Genomic DNA, 24,288 nt, shown 5'->3' on the forward strand with positions numbered 1-24,288 from the left:
CTGGTGGAAGTCGGTGACCAGTGCCTCAGTATTCCACCCACTCTCGGCAGCGAGGGTGCAGAACTCAATAGTGAAGTCAGCCACTGGTCGCGGAGGTTGAAGAGCCGGCTCGCCGCTTCTCGTCTGCCGATTGGGTGGTCGAAGACTCGTTGCAACTCGGAAATGAAGGCAGATGTTATTGTGGGTGTAGAGAAATGCTATGGAGCTGCAAGATGGTGGCTGCTGTTCCCACACCACTGTTGCCCATGCCATGGCTTTACCCGAGAATAGAGAGAGGATATAGGTGATCTTGGCCCGATCGGTGTGGAACAAGAAGGACTGTAGCTCGAACACCAGAGAGCACTGTGTTAGGAACCCCTTGCATCTTCCCGGGTGGCCGTCATGCTACTCGGAGGCTGGGATCTTCGGTTCCCGGTGCAGGTTCCCTGGGAAATCTACGGTGACGACTGGAGCACTGGGCGCTGAGACTTAGGCAGTTGTTCCTCCTGGGTTGTGGGTGTGCATTGGTTGGAGCGAGTCGGTAAGTGGCCGGAGAGTCTCTGATATTTGGGAAAGTTGTTCTTGCTATCACCCCAGCAGTGTTCCTTGGTGGGTTATAACATTCTTGATCTGGCCGATCTCTGCTGGGTCCATGCTGGTTTAGAATAAACATAAATACTTTACTTGGAAAAAGTTCAACAGTAGGTACAAAGTAAAACTGGGACAACAATAAACACTAGGACTCGAAAACCTACTCAGGAGACAAACACACACAGCAAACAAATCAAACCTCTGCAAAGGGTAACAGAAAACACACATCTCTTAAAAGGGAATCAGAATTAGTAATAGAAAACACCCGAGTGTCATAATAGTCTCTAGGGCGGTCTCTGCCGCCCTCTTCTGACAGGTGGAACCATGACGCCAATCTCCTGTTTCTGTAGCGTGAAGCAGCTTGATGCACAAGTACACCACCTGGACAGGCCGCTAGTCTATTGCAGGGCCTTAACCCCCATTGATCTCCTTCATGTTGAGTGTCAAATCGTTTTTACAGTCTTTGGTATGACTCGGCCGAGAATCAAACTCCCAACTTTTCAATCTCAGGGGGACACAGTGTTTTTCTCTTACTTCTAAACTCATCTTCATATAGTTACAGTTAAGGAGACTGGCAGACAGGCACAGAGGCTTTTAATGCTTTTAGGGTAGTGGTGCAGAGAGATAGTTATGGAAATGCAGCCTGATCCACGAGCTGTCAGTCACAGACGAGCATGGAGGGACACCTGGAGCGAGGGCAGCATGCTAGAAATACCGCTCCTCTCCTCCACGGCTGAATTTGCTTTAAAAAAAAAGAAAGAAAACCTGTTCGTCTGGCTCTGCTAAGCGAGACCAAGAGTTCTAACCTGTGGCTAAGAGATTTCGATTGCGGCTCTATCATCCACCAAACTCGGTGTGGTGTGTGTTAGTGTGCCACAGCTAGCTAGGTTCCCTGGTGCTTTGTGTGTGGCTAGCTTTAGATTAGCACAGGCTTGGCTGCGTCTCAGGGTCATGCTGAAACACAGACAAATGAGAGAGTTGGTGATAGATTCACTCCTGGTTAGTGTAGCCACCAGGGCGAGGAAAGCCCAATACATGATGTAATCTAAGGGAGCACATTGTGCAGAAATGGAATGGAGAAATGGAGGAAGGGATAAAAGGAGGGAGAGAAGTTATGGTACCATGGTGACATTTCCTTTACAAGGAGTATGCAGGGTGGAGGAGGAAGCATCTGGGCTAGGATGGGTGGCAGCAGGAGGTACAGAGAGAGAGAGAGAGAGAGAGAGAGAGAGTACAGGCCAGATGGAGTCTGTCTGTCCCATTAGATTTAGGGATGGGAACCTTTTCTAAAAGCAAGCCACAGGTGGCCAGAACAGGGTGCTGCTGGGAAAACATTAGGAGTCTGTGGAGGATGAGAGGAACAACCCCCTATTCCCTTTTAGAGTCCTTTGTTCACTGACTACAGCAGGTTCAGCCTTGTGGCTGTTTACTCAGCCAAAATGCGTTCAGCTTTGTGGAACCTGATTCCATGCCCCTGTGACCATCTCCAAATATGACTAGGGCTCCATTTCGATGTCTCTCTCCAATCCTCAGGAGAGGGCTGCTGTTCCTCTGTGGTGATGGCGATGGTGGTGATGGCGTACAGCCTGTTAGCCACTGTGGTGCACCCTGGTCTCTGAGGAGCCAGTCAGCCAGAGCAGGGAGACTAAATGACTGGCTGACAGCTTGATAATGTGGATGAGCAGGGTGGAGCAATTTCTACCTTCTCCCATATCATTCTCTTCTCTGTCTCTCTATCTCTCTGTCTCTCTTTCTCTCTCCCAGTTTCACACAAACATGAACACACTCAAGTGTGCACACGCACACAGGCATGAACCAAAGCCAAATTGAAAACACACCTGCTTAATGAGCCTTTTGTTTCGGCCACCGTAAGCTGTCTGCATTAGCGAGCAATCAGCAGCGAGATTATGAATAAAAGCAATCTGTCTGCTGTCAAAACAAAAACAGCGTTCCATTTATGTGACTCGGGCCCCAAGAGCCTACCCTGGCCACCACATTTGATGTCACCCCTTACAATCAACCAGTGGGGAGCAGAATGCTAGCGAACTTAAATGGAGCGTTCAGCATTCTTCTAGCTCCGTTTTAAATTCAATGGTAATTACATACATTAGCCGATGGCCCTCAAAGGGTGGAAAGTTGTAAGGTCCTATCAAGAACAATACAATGAGAGATATTTTCAGAGAATAGGCAAGGGGCGAGAGAAAAAAAAGGGTGAGAGGAAAAGCAATTGCTCAAGTCCTTATTCCTCTGGTAACGTCCATCCTTCTTAAGAAGATTAGGGCCCAGGAAGTCTACTGAACCACCGCGTTTCACTGCTAGCTCTTGACCTTACAAGTTTTCCAACCTCTCCAAAGATGATCCTCTTGTTGGAAAGTTGCAGCAACAACAACCACCTCCAATGTCTAGGTTATTGGGGGGGAAAAGCCAGGGCCAGGCTTTGAATCCTTTTTCAGACTGACTAAAAAGGACCTTAATGAAAGAAGCACCTGTATGGCTCGCTGTTATGACAGAAAACTAGGGACAACTAGTTAAGGTTTAACTCCCATTTCTAACCCAAAGCACCAACAACGTTTTCATTACACATGTCAAAGAACACAATCCTTCAGTGTCTTAAAACACAACAACAACCATATCACACATACATGTACATAACGTTAGTCAAGGTAAGGCATTGGTATCAGTTTTAGTAAGTGATCTTTGAGATTAGTATCCTACTGTGTGGAGGGGGGGACTAAGAGTCGCGGTGTTGACCCGACGGACTGTGATGTTGAGAAGAAGTTAATTAAGAGATGATTAATTAACTGTATTTCCTGCGCCTCGGTTGACTCACGTCTGCCACCAGAAAGTCAAGGATAACACAAAAAGCAAACAAACACAAATAAATCCAAGTGCTGAAGGACTAGGATATTATACAAGAAATCAAGATGGTGGGTTGGGGTGTTCATTCGTTTCAGTAAAAGGGTTCATATCATAAGCAAATACTGGAGCGATCTCATTCCCTGTGTGGGTTGAGAAGGGTAAATCATAATATTTATCATCATCATTATCCTTCACTTCCACCTCCTCATCATCATCATTTATTCATGCAGTGATGTGAGATGGCTTGGAGAGAGGCTGGATTTTCCAATAATCTTCCTTCACTTTCTCCCACTTCATTAAATCTAACCCTCCATCCGCCAACCCTCTCAGTGTATTCCCTTGACCCCCACCGCCTCTCTCCCTCCCTCCCTGTCTGCTCCACCTGCCAGTCCCTGTGTAGGCAGCTGCTGCCTGCCTGCCTGGCCTGGCCTGGCGGGAGCCCTAATTGGAGCAGAATGAGCCACTGTCCAGGAGCATATGGCCCCCAGGCCTCCTGCAGGACAGAGGGAGACCAGGGCACGGCCTGGCAGCCTGGCCCCATCACCAGGCATACAAGCTGGGCCAGTCTGCATCACGCAGCCCCGCTTCTCTCCTACCCCCTACACTGAGGTCTGGGTCCCACAAGCAAGCATACAAGGCCCTTCCTCGTCCTCCATTCAGCAAATCAGATCATGACTCCGTACTCTTGCGTCCTGTTTAAAATCAGAAGCTGAAACAGGAAGTACCTGCGATTCGCTTCGTTGGGAAATGGTCACTAAAATCAGAGGATATGCGAGGATATGAGGATATCCGAGGATATGCTTCATTTTATGCATGCTTTGACAACAACAATGAGCTGGGAGTGAAGGCGGTAACCGACCCAGAGGACTGGGGGATCTCTGAGGCAGACGTGAGAAGGGTCTTTAATCAGGTCAACACCCGCAAGGCCGCGGGCCCCGACAGTATTCCAGGGCGCGTTCTCAGAGTAATTTTCAACTTCTCCTTGTCCCAGTCTGCAATCCCCACATGTTTTAAGATGACAACAGTCACCCATGATCAAAATAACTCTAAGGCTTCATGCCACAATGATTACCACCCTGTAGCACTCACTTCCATAATCTTTAAGTGCTTTGAGAGGCTGGTTACAGCACACACTATCTCCATCATCCCAGTCACCCTAGACCCACTCCAATTTGCATACTGCCCCAACAAATCCATAGATGACGCAATCTAAATTGCTCTCCACACTGCCCTCATCCACCTAGAGGAAAGCATGCCCCCATCCACATCGATGGGTTGGCAATGGAGCAGGTAGACAGCTCAGTGTCCAAATCACTAAAGATTTAAAATGGCCCAAACACACCCACACAGTCTAGAAGAAGGCGTGACAGCGCCTCTTCCCCCTCAGAAGGATGAAAAAGTGTGGCATGGCCCTCAAATCCTTAAAAGGTTCTACCGCTGCACCATTGAGAGCATTTTGACTGGCTGCATCACTGCTTGGTATGTCAATAGCACCGCCCTTGATCGATTGAGCAACAGAGGGTTGTGCGGACAGCCCAGTACATTACCGGGGCCAAGCTCCCTGCCATCCAGGACCTCTTTATCAGGCGGTGTTTAAAAAAAAAAAGGCCTGGAATATCATGAAAGACCCCAACCACCCAAAGCCATAGACTATTTTCTCTGGTGCAGCACGGCAAGAGGTACCAATGGGCTTCTGACACCAACAGGCTTTTGAACAGCTTCCATCCCCAAGCAATACGACTAATAAATAGCTCACAAAATAGCTACACGGACCGAGTTTACCTTATATCTTTATTGACCTTTTATTTCAGTCTCTATGCACACTCACACACACTGTCACTCCAACACACACACACACACACACACACACATGCACACAAACACTCACTCACTCCATAATTTCCTCACTCACACATAATATGCACATACATTTATTCTGACTCCACACCCACGCACATACAAGAGGCTGCTACTCTGTTCATCTTATATCCTGCTGCCTAGTCACCTTACCCCTATACTGTACATATCTACCTCATTCGCTCAAGTATCCCTGCACATTGTTCATATGGTATTGGAACTGACTTTTTAAATATATGCTTACTTATTTACTTTACTGTGTATTTCATATTTTCTTTTCTTATTTCTCAAGTTTTTTTTTCTAGTAATACATCGTTATTGATTATTGCATTGTTGGGTTTTGAGTTTGCAAGAAAGGCATTTCACTGTACTTGTGCATGTGACATTAAAACGTCAAACTTGGGTCGGTTTGTCTTTGGGATCTGTCCTGCCCTGTTAGAGAGGTAATGGGCCAGCATACAAAACTGTCTGCACTCGCCTGCCACTCGCCTGCCACCCTCTTCCTCCGTCTGTCTCGGGAAGGAAGGAGAGGTAAGGTCATAACAGAGAAGGCATGACTTTCTCCATCAGAGATGGACAGGGAGGGAGCGATGGGAAGCCACATTGAGTCCACTCAGTCTAATGAGAATGGGAGAGGGGAGGGGGAAGAGGAGGTGGGCAGTCCTCAGCCGAGCAGCCGAGCAGCAACAGGCAGGACTTAATGATTAATGAGAGCATCCCTGTGTCAGGGAGCATTTAGTAGATCTGAACGACCCATGGCTGTGTCTGGGAGCATTTAGTAGATCTGAACGACCCATGGCTGTGTCTGGGAGCATTTAGTAGATCTGAACGACCCATGGCTGTGTCTGGGAGCATTTAGTAGATCTGAACGACCCATGGCTGACCGACTAACCGCTGGAGCTTCAAGGTGGCACAAGGTGTCACTGGGCATCACACACATGCAACCACGTGCAAACTCCTGGAAATGCACATACACATAAATATAATGAACAAATGAACATGATGTCACATATACAATACATGCACAATACACACTAGTCACTGAAGGGACAGTAAACCACCAAGCACTCACCTGGTGATCTGAAGGTCCAGGCCTCATCATCATCAAAGTGGGTGTCCCCGGCCGTGAACCTCTCTCCGGGGAAGAAGGCGTGTGCCACGGTGCCTCCCGGCCCATCGAAAGGGTACCCGTCGTTGTGGTCGGCCTTGGTGAAGTCGATCTGGATGTCTGCGTCGTTGCCCGCAACTTCATGGAAGTTGAGGGGGGAGATGTCACTCCAGACCTTGAGGGCGTAGTACATGAGAGCTCGTACCGTATCTCGACCCAACAGAGGAGACTCCTTAGGAAAGGTACGAATCCTGGAGATGGAGAGGAAGAGAAGAGGGAGAGGGGACCAGATGGGAGAAGAAGAGAGGAGAAGAGGAGAGGATGAGAGGAGAGTGGAAGCAGATGGAAGTAGGAACAGGGAGAGAGGAGGGCCAGGCAAGAGAGGGGAAAAAAGATAGGAGGAGAGGAGGAGAGAGTGTGAGAGGTCAAAATTCAAAATTAGAATACAGTACAAGTACACTGGCAGAGCTGCATTCACTGTTCAACAAAATGTTAGCTGATGCCAAAATATTGCCAGTTCATGCATGACTACAGGGCTTGTTTGCAGATACCCACTGATTGTATCTCCTTTTCCATTTCATGGCTTGGTGAGCCCTCGCAGCTGGAAACACATTGACCATAGTGTTAGAATACATCAACATCTTTGAACTGAGTTGCGGAGAGAGAGGAGAAAGACAAAAAATTAGATTTTTTAGGAATAACTTTTGAGGTACTCCCTCCCTCCCTCCCTTCTCTCTCTCTCTCTCTCTCTCACTGTCTCACGCTCTCTGTCTCCCTATCTCCCCCATCTCTCTCTGCCTCTGCTGCAGCAGTAATAGGATTTGAATAAACAGTGGGGCAGTCATACTCTCACCCTCTCTATCCCCTCTCTCTATTTACTACCCCTCTTCTCTCACTCTCCTCTGTGTGTGTTTGTCCAAACCGTACAGAGAATGATTGGGAACCCACTGTGCCACTCCCACACATACATCCCCTCTCCTGCGAGGGCCATTTGGCCTCTCCACCCCAGACCAGATCGGTAGGAAATGTATGTAAAGTTCACCTGTTAAAGCTTGAGGCCCGCTAGGAGTCCCCCCCACACACACAGACCCCCACACACAGACCCACACACACAGACCCACACACACACAGATCCACACACACAGACCCCCACACACACAGGCCCACATACACAGACCCACACACCCACAGACACACACACAGACCCCCCTGCACACACATAGACACACAAGACAGCCCCCCCCCACCCCCCCACCCCCAGAGTGGGATTCACTTAGCTAGCCATCCTCCATTCTCTATCCACTAAGACCAGAACTATCACATTCCCCAGCAACAACCCCAGACCAAACACACGCTCAATAGCATTATTACAGGTGCTTGGTCAGCCATAGTGTAGGAATAGCAGCTTGCTAGCCAAGGTCAGAGGCAGACTCCCCTGCATCACAGATGCACCTTAGAGACTGCTTCCCTATGTACAGAGTCTAGATCTGACAAGCGAGGTATGTGATGTCTTCAATTTCTTTGAGCATTCAATATGGCTCAGTGTTATTGTACAGTCATTGTTGATGTGTCGATCATTTTGGACCCCACTGTAAATAGATACATTTTTTGTTGTTTTGGCTCTGTACTCAAGCACTTTGAATTTGACCGGATAAAATGACTGTGTAGCATGTCTATGTATCATATGCAGACTGTCAGCTTTAGTTTGAGGGTATTTTCATCCACATCGGGTGAACCGTTTAGAAATTACATCACTCTTTGTACATAGATTCCCCCCATTTTAGGGGACCAAAAGTTTTGGGGAAAATTCACTTATATGTGTATTAAAGTAGTCAAAATATAGGTATTTGGGCCCATATTCCTAGCACACAATGATTACACCAAGCTTCTCACTCTACACACTTGTTGGATGCTTGCTGTTTGTTCTGGTTGTGTTTCACATTATTTTGTGCCTAATAGAAATAAATGGTAAATCAAGTCTCCCAGGCGCAACTCAAATGTTGACTCTTCGTTTGCAAGTCCAGTCACAGCTCCTGCGCTCCCATAGTCTGATAACTCAGAATAAGAGTGGGGGGAAAAACATAGAACGTTGAAACAAAGTCATTTTTCTCTTTCTCACTTAAATCTCTCAGCAGGATTAACCTCCCTAGCCCTGATATGAAATGAGCTGTCTTTCTCTCTTCATGGAAACTATATATGCAAACATACAGATTCTCTCTACTGACAGACATATGCAGACACACATGGACACACGCAGGTGCGTTTAAAGGATGTCACGGATTCTTGCTTAACAAGTACCTCTTCCTCCTGATTCGGCTCACACCAAGGCTCAAACCCAGGACCTCTGCTTTGAAAGCACATGTGACCGCCCTCCCAGAGCCTCTTGCCACTCTTATCAGTTGCGCCACACAAAAAGCTAGCTGATCGGCTATTCGGTGGAGCAAGTGGGGACACATCCCCATGTGCCACACACACACTCACACACACACACACACACACACACACACACACACACACACAGTGCTCTTGTACACTAAGGACCTGGGGAAGAGTTGCAGGAGTACTATTTGAAGAATGTGCCAATTTGAAGGCTAGGACCCCTGTCCTGCAAAACAGTCTAGGGCCGTGAGAAAATAATAGGAATTATCGCTGACACAGGGACTTAACAGTAACTCTATCCTTTAACTTTGAATCACTGGGCTGAGTAATAAATGAGAGTTAAAAAAGATCATCGCAAAGTTAAAATGCAGTGAACTTGTGAGGTTTAAAGATAGTGTCCTTCAGCAGGATAATACTCCAGTCCCTCGATAAATCCTTTGTCAGGAGTGAGTCCCATCTTCCTCCATCTCCCTGTCAGAGTGGCTATCCCAGCCGTCAATCACGGCTATAATGATGACAGCACAGGGAGAAGGGTGGAATTGATGTGGTGTCCCCTCGTTATTAGTATCACTTTATGGTAACACCCTCATCATTAGATCACCCAGCTATGGTACAATGACGATGTGATGGGGCTTCCTTAGGTTCCTTGGGTCTGTCCTTTGGTTCACATACACCCGACTCTCTCCTCCCCTACTGTGTCCCTAAAATATATATTTCCTTAACACTTGTGTGTGTGTACACCACTGGACATATGTGACAACCTATACTGTATCCAACTTATCACTCTTATCCATGCTCTTTCTCTGATCCATTGTATGCATCGTGTCACTCAAATCCAAATAGGAACCAGAGGGTACACTAAGGTCATGGTGACAGAGTGACTGATGCTTATAATGACTGTCTCCTTCCTCCACTGCAGCATGTTAACCCCGGCCAGCCAGCCAGCTGGACTAGACAGACAGTACAGGGAAGTGAATCAGAGCTCGAGACCGACAGACAGGAAAGTGAATTAGAGCAGTAGACAGACTGACAGCGATAGAGAGAGAGAGAGAGAGAGAGAGAGAGAGAGAGAGAGAGAGAGAGAGAGAGATGGAGGGAGGGAGGGAGGCTGCTCTGCTTTCCCCACCTATCTGTTCAGGTGATTAATACATGCGCTAACGAGCAGGAGGCTGTCTGCTGGGGGATAATGGGCTAACAGTGTGTGATGAACTGGACTGTGTGTGTGTGTGTGTGTTTGTGTGTAGGTATGTGCTTTTGTGTGTCATTAGGAGGCCATGTCTTCTGTCTAACAATAATGTGATTTATGCTTGATTCAGCAGGCTCTGTGCGGAGGGGGTGACGCCAATGCAGATCCTCTGAAACCTCGCAGAGGCCAAATTGTGCTCTGTACGGCGATGCCGCGCGCCTCCCAAATTTTGTTGATGGTAGGTGGGGGCGGTACATCCTGTATAAACACAGGTATAAGTATAAACTTTGACAACTTTTCACAACAAACATGGAGAACTTTGATGAAAGGCGTTCGCAAATACAAATATCTTTAGGATACCTCGTGTAGGGATTTGAAAGACATGAACATGCAAATAGTCTGGGTAGCCATTTGATTAGATGTTCAGGAGTCTTCAGGCTTGGGGCTAGAAGCTGTTTAGAAGCCTCTTGGACTTAGACTTGGCGCTCCGGTACCGCTTGCCTTGCAGTAGCAGAGAGAACAGTCTATGACTAGGGTGGCTGGAGTCTTGGCAGGAAGCTTGTCCCCAGTGAATTACTGAGCCATATGCACTACCCTCTAGTGCCTTGCGGATGGAGGCCGAGCAGTTGCCATACCAGCCCGTGATGCAACATGCTCTTGACGGTGCAGCTGTAGAACCTTTTGAGGATCTGAGGACCCATGCCAAATCTTTTCAGTCTCCGGAGGGGGAATAGGCGTTGTCGTGCCCTCTTCACAACTGTCTTGGTGTGCTTGGACCGTTAGTTTGTTGGTGATGTGGACACCAAGGAACTTGAAGCTCTCAATCTGCTCCACTACAGTCCTGTCGATGAGAATGGGGGCGTGCTCAGACCTCTTTTTCCTGTAGTCCACAATCATCTCCTTTGTCTTGATCACGTTGAGGGAGAGGTTGTTGTCCTGGCACCACACGGCCAGGTCTCTGACCTCCTCCCTATAGGCTGTTTCGTTGTTGTCGGTGATCAGGCCTACCATTGTTGTGTCATCTGCAAACTTAATGATGGTGTTGGAGTCGTGCCTGGCCGTGCAGTCATGAGTGAACAGGGAGTACAGGAGGGGCCTGAGCACGCACCCCTGAGGGGGCCATGTGTTGAGGATCAGCGTGGCGGATGTGTTGTTACCTACCCTTACCACCTGGGGACGGCCATCAGGAAGTCCAGGATCCAGTTGCAGAAGTAGGTGTTTAGTCCCAGGGCCTAAGCTTATTGATGAGCTTTGAGGGGACTATGGCGTTGAACACTGAACTGTAGTCAATGAATAGCATTCTCACATACGTGTTCCTTTTGTCCAGGTGAGAAAGGGCAGTATGGAGTGCAATAGAGATGGCCTCATCTGGGGATCTGTTAGGACGGTATGTGGGTCTAGGGTTTCTGGCTATAATGGTGTTGATGTGAGCCATGACCAGCTTTTCAAAGCACTTCATGACTACAGACGTGAGTGCTACGGGTCAGTAGTCATTTAGGCAGGTTACCTTAGTGTTCTTGGGCACAGAACAGTGTTCTTAGCCCTGAATCATTACGAGTGGTGCGTTTTAAGAGGTGCAGACCAATTTATTGGATGTGTATGACTAGTGCAATGACTGGAAGTATATGGGTCTCAATGTAAAGGGCCTCAATGCCAAAATCCTGAAATATTCCTTTAAGTGTTGTCTCACAGGTGACTCACAGGTAATCTTTTGACGTCAAACCAAAATCAACCAGTCTCATACTTAAAAAAAAAAAAATGATACAAGGACAACAAAACAACACAAGATCAATCCTTAGTTTGGGGTTTAAGATACGGTATTATATGTTTGAGTGTTCCTAAAATAGACCCTGTTTTGGACTGGCTGTGAGCTCTGCCTCAGGCTTGGGCTGCTAGCCCACTAACAATACTATAGGCCACAGGAGGTTGGTGGCACCTTAACTGGCTCGTGGTAATGACGGGAATATGTGGAATGGTAACAAATACATCAAACACATGGTTTCCAGGTTTCCATTCAATAAATATAGACCTATCTGTGCTAAATACGTTAACTTGAACCCATTTGCAGCCCACAGTCCACACAGCATTCACACTGATATAGAGACTAGGCCTACTGTACATTAAATTATGTCTGAGCATGGACATGCCAAACATTGTCAATAAGCAAGATTCAATTCATTCTTGATAAGGCCTAAACAAAGCGAAACAACATTTTGTTTTAAATATGCTGTGTCACACTTACAGGCGCCATAACTTCGGCACGTGGGCATATGATATTAAAAACAAAGCAGACTATGGATGGTTTTACTCACATCCAAACTTCTCACAGTAGCTGAAAAAAAGATACAATATAAAGAGTAAGGGAGAATGTCCACTCACCGTTGTACTGCTCCCAAAAAGGCCTACGTTTTCTGAACATAATCGGAACCCATCTCACAGATCACATCGCATTCACACGTCTCCAGAAGTTGCATTGAATGCGCGCGGCGCATAAAATCAGGAAGGTGAATCATTCTAATAAGATTGGTTGTAATAAAACGAAAAATGAAAAACAAGTAATCTGTTTATAAAAATACAAATACATTCTCTGTTCAAATATTTTCCATTGAACACACACACACGAATGGTGTATAGGTATTTTGTAGAAAAGATAAGGATGAAATTCTTATCTAAACATAAAAGAGAAGACAGAAACAACAAGACCCAGAGTTCTGGGTCCAAAGTAAATAGAAAGAGGGCAGATGTCACCCCCCCCCCCCGCCTCTTACCTCCCCACAGCACTGAATGGTCCAAGTAAGAGAGGAGAGGCTGACACTTTCAGACACTCCCAGGATGATCAGAAGCGTGTCTGGGGTCAATTGAAGTCTCTAGAACTTCAGAGACTATCCTAACAATTCCACACCAATAACCATACAAGTTAGAGCAAAGGGCAAAGCAGTGGAATAGTGTACCCTGCACAGCATGACATTTATCACACATAGGGGAGGTATCAGGAAATATCCTATGCAGCTTAGTTTTGGAATAGTGTAATCTGTGTAAGATCTTGAATTGTATGAGACGGTGTCTGGAGTTAATGGAGCAGGTGTGGATATACTCCAAGCTCTCTTCCCAGTCTGCTACAGAAATGTTAGTGCCTAGCTTTTCTTCCCATTTTGCCTTAATGGCATCTGTAGATGGTGTGCTAACAGATTGAAAAGCATCATATAGACGAGATATTAGTTTGCCTGAGGTGGGACAAATGTTGATGCATCCGTCAAACATGGAAGGTTTAGCATTTCTAAATGTAGGAAGATGTTTTCTAACATAGTCTCTAATCTGTAGGTATCCGAAAAAGTTACTTCTGGGAAGATTATAGATTTCCTTCAACAAATCAGAGGCATAGGTCCCTTCTATATATATTGTAGATCCCCTGTGGTATTGATCTCTAGTTCTCCCCATCGCTCAAAGGTGTTATCAAGGTTAGAGGGGGCAAAGGAGGGATTCCTGGCAACAGGGAGCAGGAATGATATTGGTGTAGGGTCAAAGTGGACTTTAATTTCCTTCCTGAGAATTGATTCTATATCCTGAGAATGTACCAAACAAATGAATCAAATCAAGAATAGCTGGAATACTAGACTGGTGTTCTGTTACATAGAGGAGCATGTCATCTGCGTATAGAGAAATCTTATTTAGAGTATCTTCAGTATTATAGCCGTGTATTGCTGCATGAGATCTGATCGCCTGAGCAAGAGGTTCAATAATTAGAGCGAAAAAGCAGAGGCAACAGCGCACAACCTTCCCCCTCTATAAAGGTTAAATCGGGGCGACAATGATTGGTTAGTGAGTATTCTCGCACAGGGGTTCCTATATAAAAGCTGGATTCATTTTATGATCCCATCTCCAATATTACATTTCAGTAGGACTGTGAATAGATAGGGCCACTCAACTTGGTCAAAGCCCTTTTCGGCGTCCAGAGATATAACGGCAAGGTCCACGTTGGGTAACCTCTGAGAATACATAATGTTGAAGAGGCGACTGAGATTGAAGAATGAGTTTCAGTTAGGGATAAAGCCAGTCTGGTCTGAATGGACCAATTTTCCCAATAAAGTGCTAAGCCTATTAGCCAGAGTTTTTGCGCAAATCATTTGGTCTGTATTAAGGAGAGATATTGGTCTGTATGACCCTACCTCTTCCGGATCTTTACCCTTTCTATGAACAACTGTAATAAACGCCTCATCGAAAGTAGGTGGGAGATCTCCATCCTCAATGGCCTGAACCAACATTTTGTGCAGGTAGGGAGAATATTGCTGAATGTTTTATAGGGAATCCATCTGGGCCCGGGGTCTTGCCACTCTTTAGAGATGTAATTGTTTCTCGAATTTTAGTTGAGATAATCTGATTATATTCAAATTTCAAAGTGTTCATTTAAAAAAAATGTTTCTCCTTCGATGGATGACTAGCATTCCCCCTATCCAGTAAGTGAATTTGTCCCTCCAAATCTACTCATTTCTCTCTGTCTTGCCTACTCCTGGCAGCCAGAATGGAGATGATACAGCCTCTCAAATAAGCCTTCACTGTTTCCCACAATAATGCTGGGGTTAGTCTCTGTGTTGTCATTGGTACAGTGCCATGCAAAAGTATTCATCCCCCTTGGCGTTTTTCCTATTTTGTTGCATTACAACCTGTGATTTAAATTGATTTTTATTTGGATTTCATGTAATGGACATACACAAAATAGTCCAAATTGGTGAAGTGAAAAAAAAAATACTTGTGAGGACCAAAGCGCAGCGTGGTACGTGTTCGTCATGTTTATTCGAAACTAAACACTAAAATGCAAAAACAACAAAGACACAACCGAAACAGCTCCGTTAGGTACAACACACACTAAACAGAAATTCAATCAAAACGGGAAACAACTACCCACAAACACCAGGTGGGAAAAGGCTACCTAAGTATGGTTCTCAATCAGAGACAACGATAGACAGCTGCCTCTGATTGGGAACCATACCAGGCCAGACACAGAAATACAAAAACATAGAACAAAAACATAGAATGCCCACCCCAACTCACGCCCTGACCAAACTAAAATAGAGACATAAAAAAGGAACTAAGGTCAGGACGTGACAACAGCGGAGATTGGAGTATCTGTCCATAGGACCACTTTAAGCCGTACACTCCACAGAGCTGGGCTTTACAGAATAATGTCCAGAAAAAAGCCATTGCTTAAAGAAAAAAATAAGCAAACATGTTTGGTGTTTGCCAAAAGGCATGTGGGATACTCCTCAAACATATGGAAGAAGGTACTCTGGTCAGATGAGACTAAAATTGAGCTTTTTGGCCATCAAGGAAAACGCTATTTCAGGCACAAACCCAACACCTTGCATCACCCCGAGAACAGCATCCCAACAGTGAAGCATGGTGGTGGCAGCATCATGCTGTGTGTCATGCTGTGTGGATGTTTTTCCATCGACAGGGGCTGGGAAACTGGTCAGAATTTAAGGAATGATGGATGGCGATAAATACAGGGAAATTCTTGAAGGAAACCGGTTTCAGTCTTCCAGACATTTAAGACTGGGATGGAGGTTCACCTTCCAGCAGGACAAAGACCTTAAGCATACTGCTAAAGCAACCCTCAAGTGGTTTAAGGGGAAACAGTTAAATGTCTTGGAATGGCCTAGTCAAAGCCCAGACCTCAATCCAATTGAGAATCTGTGGTATGACTGAAAGATTGCTCTACATCAGCAGAACCCATCCAACTTGAAGGAGCTGGACATTACAGCGAAAGCATGCCATGCAATTGCTTGAGGACGGCGCCCCACTTCAAAATATTTTTCCACCTGCACAGGTTTCATAAATTCACAAATAGCGATTAAATATTCACTTACTATTTGAAAATCCTCCTCTGATTTGTCATCCAAAGGGTCCCAGGTATAACATGTAGTGTCATTTTGTTAGATAAAATCCTTCTTTATATCCCAAAAAGTCAGTTTAGCTGGCGCCATCGATTTGAGTAATCCTCTCGTTCAACATGCAGAGAAAGGAATCCGAAAATCTACCGCTAAACTTTGTTTCAACAAGTCAAAACACATGTCTATTTACTCCTCAGATACTCTAAAATGAAATCAAACTATAATATTTCTTACGGAAAAAAGTATGTTCAATAGGAACAGGTGCGCCTTAGCAGGTGAGTCTTGACTTCATCGCGCGCCCAAACACGAATTTCCAAAACTGTGTCCCTGTACTAAAACTCATATTTCTTATTCGTTTGGGAAGTTACAAGCCTGAAACCTTGAGCATAGACTGCTGACACCCCGTGGAAGCCATGGGAATTGCATCCTGGGTGCTAGAATTCAGTATGCCCCTTTAGTTTCCATTGTAAGAGCATTGTAAGAGCATGGTCTCTTCTTTGTTCTTTGGATTTGCACCTTACATATCTATTGTGTTCATAATTTTAACATTTCTACAAACTTCAAAGTGTTTTCTTTCCAATAGTACCAATTATATGCATATCCTGGCTTCAGGGCCTGAGCAACAGCCAGTTTACTTTGGGCACATCAGTCAGGCAGAAACTGAGAAAAAGGGACCTAGCCCTATGAAAACTTGGGTCAAACGTTTCGGATAGCCTTCCACAAGCTTCCCACAATATGTTGGTTGAATTTTGGCCCATTCCTCCTGACAGAGCTGGTGTAACTGAGTCAGTTTGTAGGCCTCCTTGCACGCACACACTTTTTCAGTTCTGCCCACTAATTTTCTATAGGATTGAGGTCAGGGCTTCATGATGGCCACTCCAATACCTTGACTTTGTTGTCCTTAAGCCATTTTGCCACAACTTTGGAAGTATGCTTGGGGTAATTGTCCATTTGGAACACCCATTTGCGACCAAGCTTTAACTGATGTCTTGAGATGTTGCTTCAATATATCAACATAATTTTCCTTCCTCAGGATGCCATCTATTTTGTGAAGTGCGCCAGTCCTTCCTGCAGCAAAGCACCCCCACAACATGTTGCTGCCACCCCCGTGCTTCACGGTTGGGATGGTGTTCTTCGACTTGCAAGCCTCCCCCTTTTTCCTCCAAACATAACGATGGTCATTATGGCCAAACAGTTATATTTTTGTTTCATCAGACCAGAGGACATTTCTCCAAAAAGTATGATCTTTGTAGTTGCAAAACCCATTTGCAGTTGCAAACCGTAGTCTGACTTTTTTTATGGTGGTGTTGGAGCAGTGGCTTCTTCTTTGCTGAGCGGCCTTTCAGGTTATGTCGATATATATGTCGATATAGGACCAAAGTACGTTCATCTCTAGGAGACAGAACGCGTCTCCTTCCTGAGCGGTATGACGGCTGTGTGGTCGCATGGTGTTTATACTTGTGTACTATTGTTTGTACAGATGAACGTGGTACCTTCAGGAGTTTGGAACTTGCTCCCAAGGATGAACCAGACTTCTGGAGGTCTACAATACATTTTCTGACGTCTTGGCTGATTTATTTTGATTTTCCCATGATGTCAAGCAAAGAGGCACTGAGTTTGAAGGTAGGCCTTGACATGCATCCACAGGTGCACTACCAGTTGACTCAAATAATGTCAATTAGACTATCAGAAGCCTCTAAAGCCATGACATAATTTTCTGGAATTTTCCAAGCTGGTTAAAGGCACAGTCAACTTATTGTATGTAAACTTCTGACCCACTGGAATTGTGATACAGTGAATTATAAGTGAAATAATCTGTCTGTAAACAATTGTTGGAAAAATGACTTGTGTCATGCACAAAGTAGATGTCCTAACTGACTTGCCAAAACTATAGTTTGCTAACAAAAACATTTGTGGAGAGGTTGAAAAATGAGTTTTAATGACTCCAACCTAAGTGTATGTAAACTTCCGACTTCAACTGTATATACACACAAACATTTATAACAAAAACTAAATTAAAATATTCACAGGATAATACTAATAAAATGCTAAGAGAAAAAAAGAAAGTATATAGTATAAATAATAATTATATGTACACACACCTACAAATATATACAAAAACACCACAGGAGGCTGGGTGGAACCTAATGGGTAGAAGGGGCCTGCGCAATGACAGAAACAGAATGGCACAAAACTCCAACATGATATCCAGGTGTCTGATGCCACCCCATCTGCCCCGCCCCAACCATCACCACCATTCCTCTACCAACGATAAATAAAAGGTATGATAATAATAATAGTAATAATAATAATGCAAGATTTAAACAAATAAATAAAAATAATAATACAAATAAATATATAAATAATAAATAATAAAAAATAAATAAATAAATAATGAAACAAAACAAAAATGGGGGACGAGAAGAATATCCACCTGAAAGCGTCAATGATCGAACCTGGCAAGCCACTCGAACAGGCCACTCGAACCTCCAACGACAGGGCAGTCGTCCAGCCAGAATGAAAGTGAAATGAAAGTGAAATGAAAGCTCTGACCGCCCTCCATTGGCCCGGCTAAGTGTCTAATATCTCCGAGAGCAACAATAAAACTACAGTCGGCAGCCCTTGCTGAGACAGTTTAATAAGATTTCATCCGCTATGGCACAGTATGGATTTGAGTCCATGAGCAGACTCTAACACACAATGACAAGGCACTCTAACCCGTATGGGGGATTGCTGTATATTCCAGAATAAACTTCTCTGCGTACAAAACCGAGGAGAGCCAGATCTTCTCACTAGAAGGGGGGGGGGGGGGGGGGGGGGGGGGTAATTCTGAGTCTGGCAGGGAAGAGCAAGGCTGGGTGAAGATGGAGTTTGTAGAGTTTGGTCATGACATCTCTGTAGTCGGCGCTTTGCTACATGCTTTGCCACATCGGGAGCATAATCCTCAGAGACACGGAAGGGATGTCCTTTATGTAACAGCTTACCCCTCATTCGAGCCTCATGCAGGATAAGATCCTTGGTCTTGAAACCATGACAACAGATGATTACTGGGCGAGGACGTTGGCCCGGTTGGCACGGGGACAAGAGATGATAACTGTGCGAGGACGTTGGCCCTGGCACGGAGACAAGAACGTGATGTGAACGGTCCAGCAGCGGATCCGAAGCCAAAACATCCGATCCCATTGTATCCCTCAATAGCTTGGCGAAGTCGTCGGTGGGGTGAGAGCCAGCCTCCACTCCCTCTGCCTGACCAACAACGTGAAGGTTATGACGTCTGGACAAACCTCTAGGCCGACCACTTTCACAGAAAGCCCCTGCACACTCTCCTGCAAGGATGTGCACAGCTTCTCTAAATCGTCGATCCTAGGATTGAATTCAGAAGCCTTCTCAAGGTCCACAATACTCTGGCCCTATGAAGAAACCTTTCAAGTGGTGCTCTCGATTTTGGTGTCCAGTTCAGCAATAGTAGCTTTAAAACACGTAGTTCTCCCAGAGCCCGAATAAGTTCTGAAAGTGTCACGTTATTACCGGTGCCTTCCGCCATGTCTGTCTCGTTGTTTGGTGGGGAGGAGGCCTCCGATGAGGATTTATTGTCCTTTAGTCGCCTATTACCCAGCATGTTCACATAAAAATGTACAATATTGTACTAGAAAGAAACGAATGTTGTAAAAAGTAAAGTAGGTTTAAGTTAGAATGTTTCACACACACAGCCGTTCACTCCAACATGCTAGCTCCGCCCCTTTCAATCTGTTTTTTTGAACAACAACAATAAATAAATGTAAAATGTAACCAGGATACAAAGACTCTTTGTTATAGTAGGGAGGGCCTGGGGTTTGAACATATTAAACGGAAAACAAGCAATTGTTACAGGTTACAGATAACTTCTAAATACGATGGGCGTAACATGTAGCCTACATCATGGAGGGGGTTTAACGCACGAGACCTGCATGGCTAAAATAATGTGGGCCTGCCTTCCATGCAGAGATAAAAAGGGAATGTCTACTCACTGTTTTACTCCTCTCAAACTTGATATTTTTTATAAATCTTTGGTGATTTAAGATTTATTTTCAAGCGGTCTCAGGAGCCAAACTAGATACATGTCAAAGGCACATTAGTCTACTCTTGTTCCATGCGAATATGGACAGTGTGCGTCATGGATGGATAGGCTGTGTTTCCACTCTCAATATTCAAGGCATAACCAACTGCGTTACCTCTAAACACAGTTTTTGTTTGGTCTTATATATCCCTACCATCGCTGCCTGAAATTAGAACTTCGGATCATGTTGTAAAGGACAAGTCAAAAATATTTCCACCCCTCCCATCTGAGCGCTGATGTGTGCTGATATAAGACAGGTAAATTCCCGAACCTGGCGTTAGGTTCCCATCTGAGCGCTGATGTGTGCTGATATAAAGTGTGCTGATATAAGACAGGTAAATTGCCGAACCTGGCGTTAGGGCTTGAAAATGACAGTTTTTAGATGATGAAATTGCAAACTAATGTGCGTTTGACACTAGCGCCGCCTTAACGCCAGCTGAAAATAGCTCCCTACATATCTATATTTGGAACTCTATTGAAGTGTGGACTCCACTGAACTTTCCTGAGTGTGTTTGTGTGTGTATCGCTCTCCACACAGCTCCCAGCCAAGCCCCTGCCCCACGACCCTCTGCTCTACACCAGACCCTTATCTCCAGCGCTCTCAAACAAACCATTAAGGAACATTATTACAGTGTTTGAGCCCTGACCTTACTCTCACTGGGGCTGGTAGACCCGAGGCCAGTCTGTGACTGAGAGCAGTAAGTAGAACTGACTGAGAGAGAACTTCACCTGTTTAAAGAACTTCTGTTGACTCTTTAGATGACTGGAGGAACATGGATTCAAGCTTATTTTCTGGGATGCTTTCGTTTGCACGGTGCAGTGAGGCAAGACTGGGTTTAATTCAACAGATAATCAATGGGTGCTACTTTCCAAACCCCCAGGTAAAGAAGCATATAGAAGATCTGCTTGGTCTCTGAGCTCTACAGCCCAAACCAAGAAATCTGTGAGAGAAAACTCCAGCTCCCCATCCAGTGAGCACAGTGTTTTCAGGACTCTGTACAAATCAGTACTAGTGTTAATACAAACACATTCTCCCTGGTCTCAACAGACAGTCAGGCTGCCAGCAGACAGTAGAGGTGAGAGGAGAGCAGGAGCAGGAGCAAGCAGACAGGAGCAAGGCATATGATTGGCACTAGAATGCAGGTGAAAGAAGGAGAGAGGGAGAGAGAGCACGAGAGAGGGAAAAAAGGAAAGAGATAGATACAACTACAGGATCTGTCAATGAGGGGGAAGAAAGGTGTGTGTGAGAGAGTGTGTGTGTGTGTGTGTGTGTGTGTGTGTGTGTTTGTGTGTGTTTGTGTGTGTGTGTGTGTGTACGTGTGCATGTGAGAGAGGCTATGTAGGTGTCAGCAACTTATACACGCACACAGAAATGTTCCATACGCACAAAAAGCGTATTTCTCTAAAAGTTGGTGCACAAATGTGTTTACATCCCTGTTAGTGAGTATTTATCCTTTGCCAAGATAATCCATCCACCTGACAGTTGTGGCATATCAAGAAGCTGATTAAACTGCATGAGCATTACACAGGTGCATCTTTCGCTGGGGACAATAAAATGCCACTCTAGAATGTGCAGTTTTGTCAAACAACACAATGCCACAGATGTTTTAGGTTTTGGGGGAGTGTGCAATTGGTATGCTGACTGCAGGAATGTTCACCAGAGCTGTTGCCAGAGAATTGAATGTTCATGTCTCAACCAATGTTGTTTTAAAGAATTTGGCAGCACGTCCAACTGGCCTCACAACCTCACACCATGTGTAACCACGCCAGCCCAGGACCTCCACACCCGGCTTCTTCACCTGCGGGATCATCTGAGACCAGCCACCCGGACAGCTGATGTAACTGAGGAGTATTTCTGTCTGTAATACAGCCCTTTTGTGGGGATAAACATATTTGAATTTGCTCGGCCTGGCTTCCCAGTAGGTGGGCTGGCTCCCAAGTGTGTGGGCCTATGCCCTCCCAGGCCAGCCCATGGCTGCTCCGCTGCCCAGTCATGTGAAATCCATAGATTAGGGTCTAATGAATGAATTTAAATGTACTGATTTCCTTATTGAAATTGTTGCATGTTGCAATTATATTTTTGCTCAGTATAGTAATGGTTTCACCCTTCCCTCCCCCTTGCTTCCCTTCCCAATGACCCTGGCCTGCACACACATCCATCTGCAGTCCAGCACAGCGGTCCGCATGCAGGGACTGTTTGTACAATGTTTCACCCATTTCATAAAGTAACCTCACACATCCAACGCTGATCCTCCCTGAAATCCAACACGCCTGCTCAACACCATGTGCATCATTAGCCATGGACTAGATTGTACATGCAAAGCAGGTTATGTGTTCCATACCATCCCTGGTACCATACTCTCTACCATACCCAGTCCACTCTACATCTCCCCGGTCAGCCTCACACTGGTAGCACACAGACTGACGTTGTGGCCAGGTGGGTTTATTCTATTGTAGTGTACTGTACCTCCAGGAGAGGTGTCTCTTGCTCCACTTGTTCTGGGGCGTCAGGGCTCGTCTCCTGCGGCCCACCACCGCCTCGGTCTCAGACAGGTCCGGGAGGGAACACCTCGGGGTCTTCATCAGGCCCAGGGTGGCTTGGTCTGAGCAGGGGAACAGATACGCAGATGTACATGTTCATATTGAGTAGTGAACTAGTGAGCATGTCGACCCATTAATCAATTGTATTGTTTTAGCAGAACGTAAACAAGACAAAGACAAAGACAAAGACAGTGTGTGCATACGTGCCACACACACACACACACAAACACACACACACACACACACACACACACACACACACACACACACACACACACACACACACACACACACACACACACACACACACACACACACACACACACACACACACACACACACACACACACACACACACACACACACACGCACACGCACCTAGCACTCCGGTCTCCTCCAGTCCTCCAAACTTCTGCATAGCTTTGATGGCTTTGGTCAGGGCCTCCTTGGTCTGGAGCTGTCCAGTCACCGGGTCAGGGGGTGGGAGATACCCAAACTTACTCAGCCAGTCCTGGAGGAGACAAAACAGGAAGTGTTAAGGACCATTCCAGCCATTCCAAACCCCTGTGAATGTGTCAGTGTTATGAATGTGTAGGTGTGTGTGTTTAAACATCTACAGTATATATTTGATGTGTGTTTGAGCACGTGCATGAGAATATTTGAGGTTATACAACGGGTATGTCTAATTCTAGATGCTGATTGGTTAAAACTGGATTCCAGACCGTGTCTATACCACAAGTTACCACCGGCTAAATCTATGACGTTAAAATGCCTATTTACTCTGTTTCATCTGACTGCGCAATACAGTGTCTCATCAGCCCAGCCAGGCAATTTATAAACTTAATCTCCACTGTAAAAAGCTTCTAGACACGATCTCACATTTCATTAAGACCAACATTTAGTTTTCAACAGCGGAAATTTGTATAAACCTTTCTGTCTGTCTCTCTGACATTTGCAACATTGTTTCAATATTGAAATTCAATCTCCAGCTGTCCCATCGTAATGAACGTGCCAGGATTCGGGACAAGACAGTCTGGTAGCTTTTCTCAGCTAGTCGAAATCATGAATCAGCATCAGTTTTGTAGATATATACAAATAAATCCCATTAGAAAAACACAAAATAAGGTTAGTTTGCTGTCAGTCCAGATTCAATTTGAAGTGATTGTTGTCTAAGTTAGTTGGCTAGCTTCTCTGAACAGTGTCCTGGCGGGAGAGCAAATTTCCTATGCCAGGTGAAATCGTACATCATTAGCTCATTGTTATAGATGTATTCTGTTATTCTGGCTGCACTGTTTGATGTGACTGTGTTAGCCGAAGTTGTCTAGCTAGCAAGCGAGGGATAGGAACATTGGGAAAGGGAAGGGAAAGGGGAAGCCTAGTCAGCTGCACTAATCTGAGAGTTAATCATGTCTGGCTAAAATGAAAGTTAAGTACTGACATCCTCTCTAACCACTCAAGCATTTTCTCCTCCATCTCTGAGCATGCAGTCAGAGTTGGTTAGTTTTAAATGGGCTTTTGATCAGCGTTGAGTGATGAACGACTTGCATCGATAGCCAGGACCCCCCTCTTCTATTGACAACACTCCACAAATTCCATTACCCAAATTGCTTTGTGCTTACACCGCAATCCTACCGATGATATGTGCCTCCCCATCCATGGTATTAGCAGAGTTCAGGGCTGCAAACTGGGAAAAGTTTCTGGTGCAACGTTTTAAGGACTCTTAACTTTTACTAGGAAGCACATGAAGTTACATTTTCTATTCAGAATGTACAAATCCCTCTACCTCATAAAATACATTTTAAAA

The 24,288-nt window shown here is 45.3% G+C and overlaps 1 protein-coding gene across 1 annotated transcript in view; it reads right to left on the reverse strand.

The window, feature by feature from the left end:
• Positions 1 to 24,288, reverse strand: part of LOC139388386 (matrix metalloproteinase-17-like) — an 80,186-nt gene that overhangs the window by 10,859 nt on the left and 45,039 nt on the right. Inside the window, exons 2-4 of the mRNA XM_071135019.1 lie at positions 22,863 to 22,995; positions 22,411 to 22,546; positions 6,359 to 6,645 (exon numbers count right to left, since the gene is read on the reverse strand). Of these exons, the coding sequence (XP_070991120.1) occupies positions 6,359 to 6,645; positions 22,411 to 22,546; positions 22,863 to 22,995 (556 nt within the window). The remainder of the gene's footprint in view (positions 1 to 6,358; positions 6,646 to 22,410; positions 22,547 to 22,862; positions 22,996 to 24,288) is intronic.

This window comes from Oncorhynchus clarkii, chromosome 29 (assembly GCF_045791955.1).
Source record: "Oncorhynchus clarkii lewisi isolate Uvic-CL-2024 chromosome 29, UVic_Ocla_1.0, whole genome shotgun sequence".
NCBI classification, from domain to species: Eukaryota; Metazoa; Chordata; class Actinopteri; order Salmoniformes; family Salmonidae; genus Oncorhynchus; species Oncorhynchus clarkii.